The 13,007-nt window shown below is 32.0% G+C and overlaps 2 protein-coding genes across 2 annotated transcripts; one reads left to right on the top strand and one right to left on the bottom strand.

The window, feature by feature from the left end:
- Positions 1–4,549: 4,549 nt before the first annotated feature.
- Positions 4,550–9,123, top strand: LOC145802070 (cytochrome P450 CYP749A22-like). Its single transcript, XM_082894457.1, has 5 exons — positions 4,550–5,037; positions 6,371–6,597; positions 6,936–7,168; positions 8,020–8,392; positions 8,502–9,123. The coding sequence occupies exons 1-5, from the start codon at positions 4,581–4,583 to the stop codon at positions 8,928–8,930; spliced, it is 1,719 nt and encodes a 572-aa protein (XP_082750583.1). The 5' UTR covers positions 4,550–4,580; the 3' UTR covers positions 8,931–9,123.
- A 2,696-nt stretch (positions 9,124–11,819) lies between these two features.
- LOC145803203 (uncharacterized) lies at positions 11,820–13,007 on the bottom strand. Its single transcript, XM_082896511.1, has one exon. It carries the CDS (start codon positions 13,004–13,006, stop codon positions 12,122–12,124), a length of 885 nt encoding a protein of 294 aa, XP_082752637.1. The 5' UTR covers position 13,007; the 3' UTR covers positions 11,820–12,121.

The following is a 13,007-nucleotide window of genomic DNA, read 5'->3' as shown; positions in this document are numbered from 1 at the left end:
GCAAGTTCCCAAATTTTTTTCTCATTTTTTCCACTAAAAGACAAAAGTTTTGCAAAACCAAAAAAAACACATACAAACAAAATATCACATCCAACCCCATAATCATTTCACTTTTTCTCTCACAAACATCACATCCAACCACATAAAAACCCAACTATCTTCCCAAACACCAAAAATTTTTTATCTCATAAAAACCTACATCTACTAAAATCTACATAAAAACTCACTTCCCAAACACCATCTAAATAAGTACACTTTTTGACTTTTTATGAAATATGGGTTAGATTTGGGTTGGGTTTGAAGTGATGTGTTAGAGAGGTGATGTGACTTAAATAAGATGATGTGACTTAAATAGGATAGTAACTTTTTGACTTTTTGAATTTTTTGGAGGATGCCAAACTTGGCCTAATTATCTTTTCCTACACACTTATTTAAATAATATTTTAATACATATTTTTTAATAAAAAATTAAAAGATTAACCTAAATATTCATATTTTTTATCTCAATTTTTTAATCTAAAAAGATAAAGGGCTCGTTTGGTTTGATTTTCTGAAAAAAAATTGGGAAATTTTCTCTACAAATAAGTTTTCAAAAATAACCAAACCAAACAAATTTTCTCAAAAAAATTTCCCAAAACTTGTAAACCAAACAAGTTTTCCAAACAAATCTCTCTCTCACACACATCAAATCAATCACTTTTTCCAAAACTCTATCTCAAAATAATTTTCCAAAACATCTTTTAAAAAAAACCAAGCCAAACATGTTTTCGTACTTTTTATCTCTAAAACACATCTCTCAAACACAAACCAAACATACTTAAAAATTACACTTATTTAAAATATCCCAAACAATTCAAAAAAAACAATAAAAAGAGCCTATACTATTCGAAAGAAGTGTGTGGGGGAAAGTTTGAGGACAAAATCATAATTTTGCCCTTTGCATTAGTCAGACCGACGGTGCACTCAGTGTACTTGACATCTACATTTCCCAAGTGGTGTTCCACGTGGTTCAATGCAAGCCACCAATTCTCATTTAAAAAAAAAAAAATTGAAATGTAGTGTACTTTAATTAGTCCCATACCATGGGGCCGTTGAATAAGTCAGGGTACTTTGCATCCCAAATATTTTAAACAACAATGATTCATCCCACTAAAATCATCACTACTAATAACACTAATGTATTAAAAAAAGTTAAAAAAAAAATACAACTCAAAGACCAAAACATCACATCATTAATGGCGGAACCCACTGCCACCTAATTAGTGGAAGCACTAATTAGTGCTCCCAAGCATTTTTCTATTTTAAAACATATATTTTTTAAAAAGTTAAAATTATTGAGACCCCTTCCAATTATCACTCTCATCACCTCATACACACGTGAGAACTGGTGATTGGAAGAGAGAGAAAAAAAAAATTGGCCAATCACAGCCAGAGAGGTCGTGGGGGTGCCCTCCTATGGGGGTCCAAATCATTTTTTTTTTATCAAAAAGTTAAAAAGTGCACTTATATAGTTCATTCCAAACAATCTCAAGAGGATGTTTGACATATGCTAAATTAGTATATTTTTTAATTTTTTACGAAAAAATATAAAATATGAATTGAATTTGAAGTGATATGGTAAAGAGGTGATACGATTCAAATGAGATAATCGTGACCTAAATAAGATAATGTGTTAAAATTGCACATGCCAAACCGTGCCTAAGAGTTGTTTTGGAAAGTGCTAAATAAATTGATTTTTTTACTTATTACAAAAAATATAAAAAATAAAGAAATAAGTAAAATAAAAAAAAGAAAAAAAAAGAAGAAGCCTAATTAGCATTTGGCTTGGAGTATAGGGTGAATGGGTCGAATTCAACCAAGCTATTTTGGGAAGATGGTTATAATTAATTTTTTGATAAAAAGTTACTTATAAACAGTTTATAAGTAACTTTTTTTGTGAGAGAGAAAGTGGGTTATAATCTGAGAAGCGGATTATAACCCACTTCTCAAAATAGGCCATTTATGAGAATTTTCAACGTGCATCATTTTAATGATGTATATTGTAAGAAATTTATGATTTTTTAGAATAAACACGATGAATGTTTATGGTGTATTATGTTATTTTGTGGTAAAATTATAAATAATAAATTTATGATATGTATTCTAAATTTACAAATAATTTTTGTTATAACATTTGTGATAAAAAAAAATTATGACATTTTGTACTTTATGTTACGAAATTTTATAATTCTTCATGAAAAAATTATGAAGAACATATCCAAGTCCACCTTTTTCGGATGCATAGTATCCTCTCCCAACCCAATTGTTTAAGGTTAATTTAGGAATGTAATATGCAACCTTGTATTTTTTTATAATACACCTAATTTTTAGTTTATCCCGCACGGACACTAATTAATTAAATATAGAATTATAAGCTAATTGACATACATAATCTCCGTTTGTGAAGTTGGTTGACTTTTTAATTTTTTGATTTTTTAAACTATTTTAGTCTGGGTTAAAAAGCTTGATTTGGAAAGAGTTTTTTGACTTTTTGACTTTTTTTATTTTTTTATGAGAGAAGAGTATAATGATTATAAGTTAGATGAGATGTTTTGTTTGTTAAGACTAAAATAATCTATTTTGTCTTTTGTAACTATTTTAACCCCAAAGTCACTTGCCAAACACCACCATACATACATAGGGAAATTTTTGGAGTGTTGCACTCCTAATCATGACATTCATGTTTGTTACTATTCATTATAATATTAGTTATGATTTAATAATTTTATATTATACATATGTGATATTTGATTATAACTTTTTTTTATTATTATTATAAGGAGTTTTTGAGAAAATAATTAAAAGTTATTTTTTGACTCTTTATTTTTTTAACTTTTTGTAAGAGAGGGAAATGTATTAAAAATTAAAAAGTGACTTTTAATCCACTTCAAAAAAATAAGCCGAACTCTTATAATATTAAGTTATATTATTTATAATGAGCAAATTTATAAATAACATAATTTACATATAATATACACTCTTTAACCTAAACCATATATATAATTTATGATTAGATGAGGTGATATTCTATTATTTTTACATATAAGGGACAAACAGGAGTTTCTGTAAAACCACAATTCCGCTTCAGTTCATTGTATATAAGCAAACAACAATGATTCATCCCACTAAAAATATCACCACTAATAGCACTAATGCATTAAAAAAGTAAAAAAAAAAAAAAAAATACAACTCCAAGACCAAAACATCACATCATTAATGGCGGGACCCACTGCCACCTAATTAGTGGGAGCACTAATTAGTGCTCCCAAGCATTTTTCATAAGCAAAAAGACAATATGAAGGGGCTTAAAAATCACCAATAATGTTAGAGGGTCACAATTTTTGTGGTCACAATGGCTTAAAATTGTCAAAATGACGTCGTTTTGGCATGTTTTGCATCTAAAATGACGTCGTTTTGACAATTTTAAACCATTGTGACCACAAAAATTGTGGCCCTCAAACATTTTCCAAAATCACAACGATAGCTATCATCATGGTGTACGTGTTTGGATTTTAAGGGGCTTAAAAATCAGAACGATAAAAATCATCATGGTGTACGTGTTTGATTTTAAACCACATTTTAGCTAAATATTTCAAAAACGTGACCATTGGCTTGTAATATACCACTATTGAGTAGCTCTATCTGATACTTCTAGAAACATTGGCTTGTATAATACACCACTATTGACTATGGCCATTTTGACAATATTGGTAAAAAGTTAATTTTTTAATTTTTTAATATTTTTAATTAAAAATTTTAATTTTTTTTATCTAAAAGAACACAGTTTTTTTTGGTAAAAAAAGTCACAAAAAAACTAAAAAATCAAAAAATTAAGGGAAATGATAGAGAGCTCTAACTATAGAGCTCTAATGATGTGTCAAAGCAAAAAAAAATAAAATAAAATAAAATAAAACAAGACACAAACATCACATCAGGGTGGGACCCACCTTCCCATTAGAGCTATTAGAGCTCCTATATTAGAGCTCTAAAGCATTTTTGTTGGGCGAAATATTTGGCAGAGTAGCTGGGCTCGTTCCCCAATAACACCCAACCAACCATTAAAAAAAAGATAAGTATAAATATATTTTTCGAAATTTAATTAAAATACGGATTGTTTTATATGATTTTAAAAATTATATTTTATTTTTAAAATTTTTAATTTTATAACAAATCGGCCATTTGATTAATAAATCTCAAGTCAATTAATAATTTTTAATAATGTTAGAAATATATTTCAATTAATAATTTAGGTAATTTTATTATTATATATAAGAGTAATTATGAATTTTATTTTTTTAGTTAATTCTGTTAAATAATAAATTCTAATAAGGGGGTATTTATAATTTTTTAAACTACATGGGACAATTTCTATTTTAAACAAATCTCAAAAAATGTATTTGTAATTTACCCTTAAAACAAAATCGTTTAATACACATTAATGTATATTTGACCAAAAAAAAAAAAAAAATTGAATATACACTTAATTTTTGACATCTAGTACAATTATTTCGAAACGTGAACTCATAGGTTAAAATTTTACCATGAAGTCAGTCCAGCCAACCATCGCTGCTATAAATTCCAATGCACTTCCTCGTGTAATTGAAACAAGAAAACTAAAACAACCTTTTTATCATCATACTGTTTTTTTTGGGGTTATTCTATCATCAAACTTTGCCTGCTGCTTTTTGAAGTGTAATAACTACAGATCCAATATGGGTTTTGTTGTGGGAACCATAAGCATCCTTATTTCAAGCAGTGTGTGTTTGTTCTTGCTCTCGGTTCTCATCAACCTCTTTCGCAAACTATGGTGGACTCCATTTCAGATACAGCGTATACTGAATTCACAAGGAATTGGAGGCCCAGGCTACAGATTCATCCATGGAAACACCAAAGAAATCCGCACCATGAAAGCCGAGTCCATTAGGAAACCCATGGATTTATCCCATCAAGTATTTCAGAGACTGCAGCCTCATATACACTCTTGGATCAAGATTTACGGTACTTCCTCATCATTAGTTTCATAATTTTATTTTATTTTTGGCATATTACGACAGTAGTTCTATATTTGGTTCTTCATGTATCATTTTGTCGTTATGATTTTAATTGGCTCATTTTGTTTTAATTTGATCTAATTGATTATAATTTTATAAATATTTTTATTTTATAAAAAATATACAGAGAAGTGACATGGATTATATTTTTTAAAAAAAATTATAAATTTGTTAAACTCAGTAAGTAATTTCAATCAATTTAATAATTATTTACTGTAAAAATATATTATTAATTAGACTAAATTAATATAAAATTTAAAATTAAAAGTCAAAATTAAATGAATTAAAAATTTTAAAACTAAAATAATATAATGGACAAAATATAGGACCACCAATGTAAATTATCCTTTTATTTTCTTCAATCCTAGTTTAATTCTCTTTCATGATTTTAAATTGCGGTGTCGAAACGTGTGAGGATATCAATTGTGGTGTAACTGTGTCGAGTACATATCAAGTGCATGTTTGGCTAGACTTAAAAAAAGATAAAAAATTAAAAAGTGATTATAAAAATTAAAAAAATTATACAATTTATATATTTTTTTTCGGAAAACAATAACACTGGTCAGACGCCAAAAAGACCGAAATGGCCCTTTTTTTTCCACAGATTGTAGTCAAGTGTGGACAAGGACAAGCAACCTGTACAAAAAAAAAAAAAAAAAGCGCTTTGGCCTTTTGGGAAGTGGCCCACTTCCCTTTTTTCACAAAAAATTGATTATAATCAACTTTTAACCAAAAAATTAATTATAACTATCTTCCCAAACATATAGTATATTTTTAAACATATATAATTAATCTGTTGAGGTGACGGTTTTGTTATTAGGGAAATGTTTTACACTAACCAATAGTAAGAAAAGTTACCATTTTCCTTATCAAAGTTATGATCGGTGAAGTTATAATTTGCACCTCTAAAGTTGTGAATAACCAAAGTTATATATATATATATATATATTTTGTTATAAAAGTATTGCACCTCTAAAGTTGAGAATAATCAAAGTTATATTGTTTTGTTATAAAAGTAAATACTTTTTGTGAGGAGCAAAAAAATTAGACTTTTTGTGATCAAATTATATTTTTTGTGAGAAAAATTATATTTTTTTTGTATAAAGTGCATATCATACGTATCATTTTTCGAGTTCACATGGTAGTTTTTCTCCTATTATGAATGTCAATATCTAGTTCACAATGTCACACATTGCAAATTGGCTACTTTTGTTTATTCATTTATTTAATTATTGGCTTCTTTTGTTTATTCAGTTATTTAATTTTTGGGGTTGAAACAGGAAAGAATTTTCTTATGTGGAATGGTCCAAAAGCTCAGTTAGTCATTACAGACTCGGAGTTTGCCAAAGAAATAATCAAAAACAAAGAAAAAGCTTATATTCAAATGGAACTAGAAGGCTACTTAAAGAAGCTATTGGGTAACAATAGTATTGTGACAGCTGAAGGTGAAAAATGGTCAACGTTACGAAAACTAGCCAACCATGCGTTTCATGCAGAGAGTTTGAAAGTACGCTTATACTAAACTACTTCTTCTTGTTCTTATTATTATTATGCCATACCATTAAAATATTGATGATAAAATGTCTAATAATTTAAAAATTGTTAAATTAATTACAAATCAATAGAGTGCAAGTAGGTGTATAATATGAATCGTGCTCCATTTGTATGAAGGGTATTGGTGTCACATTCACTTCATCAATTTACGATTAATTTTTCTCATATCTAATTCTTATGATAATTCTCCAATAAAGCTTGCATAATGCATCATTATTACCAAATAATTTTTAATTTTTTTAGATTATTGACATAATAATTCACAAGAAATGGTGTATATCTATTGTATAGAACATGGTTCCAGCAATGATCTCTAGTGTGGAGATGATGTTAGAAAGGTGGAAGCAGTGTGAAGGCAAAGAAATTGAGGTGTATGAAGAGTTTATATTATTAACATCAGAAGTTATTTCAAGGACAGCTTTTGGGAGTAGTTATTTAGAAGGAAAAAACATATTTGAGATGTTGACGCAGCTGGGTATTATAACTGTCAGAAATGTTTTCAAAATCAAGCTTCCTGTTATCAGGTAAATTCATTTTGTTAAGTTTCAGTCTTATTAATAATAATCCTAACTTGATTATATTTCGATTCAATTGCACGTGGCATTATACATGGACTAACCACTTCATTTGATGGGGCCCACAAGATATTAGTGTCATTGCTTCCTAAATAAAGGTGGGATAATTCATTTGATATGGTTAGTGTAACGTAAGGTATCACAATAAACACTGCCCAATATATTTTCCACAACGTTACTTACAAATTAATCATTATGAAATATTTTTGTATGAAGATTCTTCTATTTTATTTTTTTCTCTAGCCAATGTAATATAATTCATTAAGATAGAATAAGCTTATAATAGAATATAGATCCTTAACAAAATAATTTTCGGCAGAAAAAAAGAAAAAAGAAATAAATGAAGAAGAGAATTCCAAAATCATAACCTTGTTAGGTTTTTTTTGTCTATTTCACATACTAGCTTTAGGCTTTCTTTCAGTCAAGTAAGGACAACAATCAAATGCAGATAGTTAGGCAGTATCCTTCATTTTTTTTTTTTTTTACCATTTCATTAAATTTTCCATTTCATGGAAGCAGAGAAGAAAAGAAAACTTTCCCTGCAAGGAGTATCAATTTTCCAATTCATGTCAATAGTCAGGCCAATGCTTGATGGTTTAGAAACATAACATCTGCCTTCTAGAAAAGAAAACTTTTATTTGTGGTGGTAGTTCAATATTAAAGTAACCAATGATACTGATGCTGCAAATTATAATTACTTGATCTATTCAATTGTACTGAAAAATACAAAATATTCAAAGATTCTAATATTTTCCCAACAAGAAGTATAATTTTGATTGATCATTTATACATTTGTGCAGTCAATTTTGGAAAAGTATCGACGATATAGAATCGGAAAAACTTGAAGAAGGGATACGAGATTCTATTTTAGAGATTATAAAGAAAAGAGAAAACGCAATGGCAGAAGTTGGCAACTATGGGACTGATCTTCTTGGACTACTTGTGAAGGCAAGTCATGATGAAGATGAGAATAAGAGGATTACAGTGGAAACTGTGATTGATGAGTGCAAGGCCATTTACATTGCTGGACATGAAACTACAACCACCTTGCTTTCATGGTCTGTTCTTCTTCTAGCAATCCATACAGATTGGCAAGAGGAAGCAAGAAAGGAGGTCCTTGAGTTGTTTGGCCAGCAACATCCAAATGCAGAAGGCATTCCAAGAATGAAAAAGGTACACAAACACTAGTGATCACAAAATCAAACTACATCTCCTCTAGTACAAATATAATGAAGAACGCATACCAATATTAACTGGACTTTTCTTTTCCTTTTTGGTACAGATGAGCATGATCATTAATGAGTCTCTAAGACTATATCCTCCTATCATGTATATTACAAAAAAAGCTCAACGGAAAGTCAAACTGGGACAACTTACTCTTCCGGCCAATATAAATGTGACTATTTTGATATTGGCACTTCATTTTGATCCTCAAATATGGGGAGATGATGTGTGTCTTTTCAAACCAGAACGATTTTCAGAAGGAATTGCTAAAGCTACCAACAACAACCCAGGAGTGTATCTTCCTTTTGGTTTCGGACAACGAAGTTGTGTTGGCATGAACTTTGCAATCAATGAAACAAAAATTGCCTTGTCAATGATTCTGCAACGCTACGCCTTCTCTCTATCCCCAACCTATAGTCACTCGCCAGTCCAACTTTTAGCAATTCGTCCGCAACACGGGATTCAAGTCAAGCTTCATCCTCTCTAGTATAGACAAGTTTGGCTAGTAAGTTGGTTTTTTTGGGTGAAGATAGTAATAAACCTTTGCAGTTTCTATTCAATCAGTTGTACACCATGATGGCATTTGAAGATTGTTGAACTGTGGTAGAGTGAGTGACTAATAAAGTTTTGTAAAAAATATATCTATATATATATATCAATAATCACATTAGTTTTATAAAGACATGGTCAATTTTAACATTTATTTAATATAATTAATGCCCTTGACTATATATTTGATCTCAATATTGTTCCTTCTTATTTAAATTCTGAGGCGAGTATATTTGATTGAGCATTAGAGCCAATGGAATGGAGACCATTGGAAGTTGGAGCTTCATACTGATCAATGGATATATAAAGCTTGACTTGTAATTGAGATCAGGCTTTTTTAAGTTTGTGGTGCGTTCAATTGCATTGTAGGTATAAGATATAACTTGGGTTAGAGTTTGTGAGATTTTCAATTATGCCTTCTAACTGTCCGATTCATTGTTTAATAGAAAGTGAGTATTCGGTGGTAGTGTTTTCACATAGGGTTTTCCAAGAGTTTTGATTGTTCCTTCTTTTTTATGATGAGATTGATAAAGCATATTGTTGAATTGCTTGATCGATGGTTTGGTTAATTGAATAGTTGTCTAATTAATTATTGAATTTTCTTGAAATCAATTAATCTCTTGATATCTGTCTTGATCAGTTAAAATTGAAAGTGATATTTTTAATTGACCTACTCATCCTCTCCAGGGTTAATTATTGTCATTGTGATTGTTTCACCTTGCTCTGATATTTCTGTATTTTTTGTAACTGAAATGTTACTTCAAAGAAGTGTTCGCGTTATGTTGATGGAATCTGATCCCAATAGGAAGGGAATAAGGGAAGAGGGTAGGTTGTACAATGGTGAGATTCAAATTTAGACATCACACTTGACGAGAGAGTGAACTATGCCAACTACAATAACACTACGTGCTTATAATTTTTACTCATAATTTTACCTAGAAACATTACCATGTGATTTAGATTCATTCCGCATATAGATCGACAATACACCAATTAAATCTTAACCACACTTCATCTTTCATAGTAATTTTCTTCATGTTAAGTAGACTTTTCCATGCCAACTCCTTCTATGTCTCTCATTTTTCTTTGTTTGTTTGTTTCGTCTATGGTACAACACACACAGACACATTTCATATATATATATATATAAGATATTGGAAAAATTACAAATCAGTGGTACAGTGAAAAAATATTTACATTTTTATGGTGGTGTAAATTTCCTGTGTGTGGTGCAAGTCTTTCCTGTGTTCGAGTTGCTATAAATTTCATTTGTGTATGGTGCAAGTCCTTCATGTGTTTAGTGAAAGTCCTTCTCAGAGTTGCACTAAAAAAGATTTCATCTATAGTACAATTATTTTTCCGTTGTCCCATTTATTTGCAATTTCTCCTACGATACATGTGTGTGTGGAAGACAACCTTTTAGGGGACTCAGGAGCTTGACAATGAAATGGTGGATAGGAATGACACGAGAGTACAAAATTGTAAGTAAGTTGCAGAATAATATGTAGGTATAAAGTTTTCTAGATCACACTATCTGGAGGTTCCCAGTGAAGCTGGAATATAAAGAAAGAATCCCAACCCCTTTATCATGAAAGTGATTCTCTCTCTTAGTGGTTGTGCTTAAAAGAAGGGACCCTATTCCATTACTAGTGGATATATACATATCTTAATATCTATATGTTCAATATAATAATGAATTCTTTTAGTCTTAAAAGCCTCTACTTTCCAAGCTGGATCTCATATTATGCTGATAACCTGCGACTTGTTCCCACCTACCTATCAGTTTATATCCTTTGTTTGTAAATAACTGAATGAAAGTGCCATTTTGTTGAGTGGTTTGGTCATAATTATATACTTGTTCAGCAACATAAAGATTCATTTTCACAGTCTGGACCACTGACATGGACCACATTCGATCTAACAAAGGCCTTTTGCATAAGATACTATGAAATTAGATTTAGAATTTGAAAATCTCTAATCTTGTATTAAATACACTTTCAAACGTATGATAAGAAATACATTCGGGTCATAAGAACATGAATTTTAGAGACAGAGGATCTCGTGTCATGAGATGTAACCCATAACCCATCTTTTTCCAAGCAGAGCAGAAATTTTCAACCCTTTGCATTAACTGGAGAAATCTTAACATATGAAAGTCAACCTTATTGTAACTTGGGCTTTCAACATTGGAATTCCACTATATTTACAATTTACAGCCAGGAAAAGGTACTTGAATTCAGCCAAGAATTTTTTGTCCTCAATTTTCTCTGTTTTTTTTTGTCTTAATGCATTCTTAACCATTCATTTGATCATGTAAGAATCTTAAAGTATATATTTTTCGAAAGAATAATGTTTGAGGGCCCGAAATGAGTGGGTCGAATTTGGCTCAAAACCCAAAACGACGTCGTTTTGGGTTTTGATTTTTTTTTTTTTTTTTTTTCTTCTTCCTTCCTCTTCTTTCTTTTCTTCTTCTTCTTCTTCTTCGTTTTGAACTTGAGAAGCAGAGGCGAGAGAGAGAAACAGAGGGGAGAGGTGGGAGCTCGTCGTCGGTCGCCGGCCAATCGTCGCAGCTCGTCGGTCGTCGGTCGATCGTCGCCTCTGCCTCCGCCCCCCTCCGCCTCTGCCTCTGCCTCCGCCCACCTCCACCTCCGCCTCTCTCCGCCTCCGCCTCCGCCTCCAGCCCTATTTTTAGGGCCCCCTCCAGTTCTGCTTCTCCTTCTCTTCTTCTTCTTCTTCTTCTTCTTCTTCTTCTTCTTCCTCCTTCTTCTCAAATTCGAGCCAAATTTGGCTCGAAACCCTTTCGGGCTCTGTAGCAGAGCTGTTTTCGAAATATATTCCAAAATGATTGAGAGTGTATTGCAACAGAGACTAAAAATTTATAGACAAAAAAATCTCGTGTCTTTCAATTCCCTTCAAATTGGAGAAATCACAAGAAGAAAAAGTCAACTAGCAGTTTTATTTGCTTCCAGCATTGGAATTCATTTCCACAAACTGCTCTTCTTCATTCTACAGCAACATCAGAAACCATGCCAAACAGTAGATCACCCATTTCCCTGCAAAACCATCGTAGTCTAAAATTATTGAAACATCAAAACATCAAAGACATCAAAATCTGTAAAAAAAAACACATTAAGCAGAGGAAACAAAACATAGATCAATATCGATCTGCCATGGCAGTAGTACTAAGCCATGGTTCCAAGATGCTGCGAAGAAACAATCTGTTGTCGTATTCAACCCACTAGGACAGTTGCACACAAATGAATTGTAAGTTCCAGAATACCCACAAGCTCCATTACTCCTTTCGCAATTCTCACAATTCGTCGGAAATTCGTTGTTGTAATTGAACTTGTATTTAAGCGCCACCCCATATTGCCAACTCGCGGGATCATCGTTTTTCCCTCCAAAACCGTATATGCCGGAGTACGAAGTGCACTGCAATTTCTGCAAATCCATTTCGAATGATGGCCCAAGGTCCACTGGAGTGTAAACACAGCATGTGGCGACAGGGGTATCGAGCCTGCTGACAGCCTGGCATGAAAAAAGCAGGCTACAAACGGCAGCACCATTCGTGTCGCAGAGAGGAACTGTGGCAGTGCTGTTGTTTCCGTGATTGGTTTTGTATATGGGCGATGAAGTTGTCGAGCAGTTGAGCAATGCGAAGGTGTTGTCGTCGTGGAAGCTGAAGGGAGCGTTCCAATCGAGGCCGAAGCCTTTGCTGGGCTGTGAGCAAGAGCAGGTTGACATGGAAGGGTCTGTGATGTAGAGGACTTGGTTTGTGTAGTCAATGGACGTTACAGGGTAGCAGCCAGTGTGGGTTGAGAAGGTGAGTTGGTCCTGACTGCAAGTTTTGTGAGTTTGGAACCTCGGATCGCCGCATCCAGGGCCTGTGCCAAATGGGTATTTGATGGGTTGTTTGCCACAGGTTCTTTGGCAAGTTTGGCTTAGGATTAAGTAGGGGAAGAGTGTGAGAGAAATAAAGAAAAGAAGAGTCATGGAACAATGCTTGAGCTTCATG

The sequence above is a fragment of the Camellia sinensis genome, chromosome 11 (genome assembly GCF_055761805.1).
Source record: "Camellia sinensis isolate YWXY chromosome 11, ASM5576180v1, whole genome shotgun sequence".
Taxonomy (NCBI): Eukaryota; Viridiplantae; Streptophyta; class Magnoliopsida; order Ericales; family Theaceae; genus Camellia; species Camellia sinensis.
This window is presented reverse-complemented; position numbering and strand designations above follow the sequence as displayed.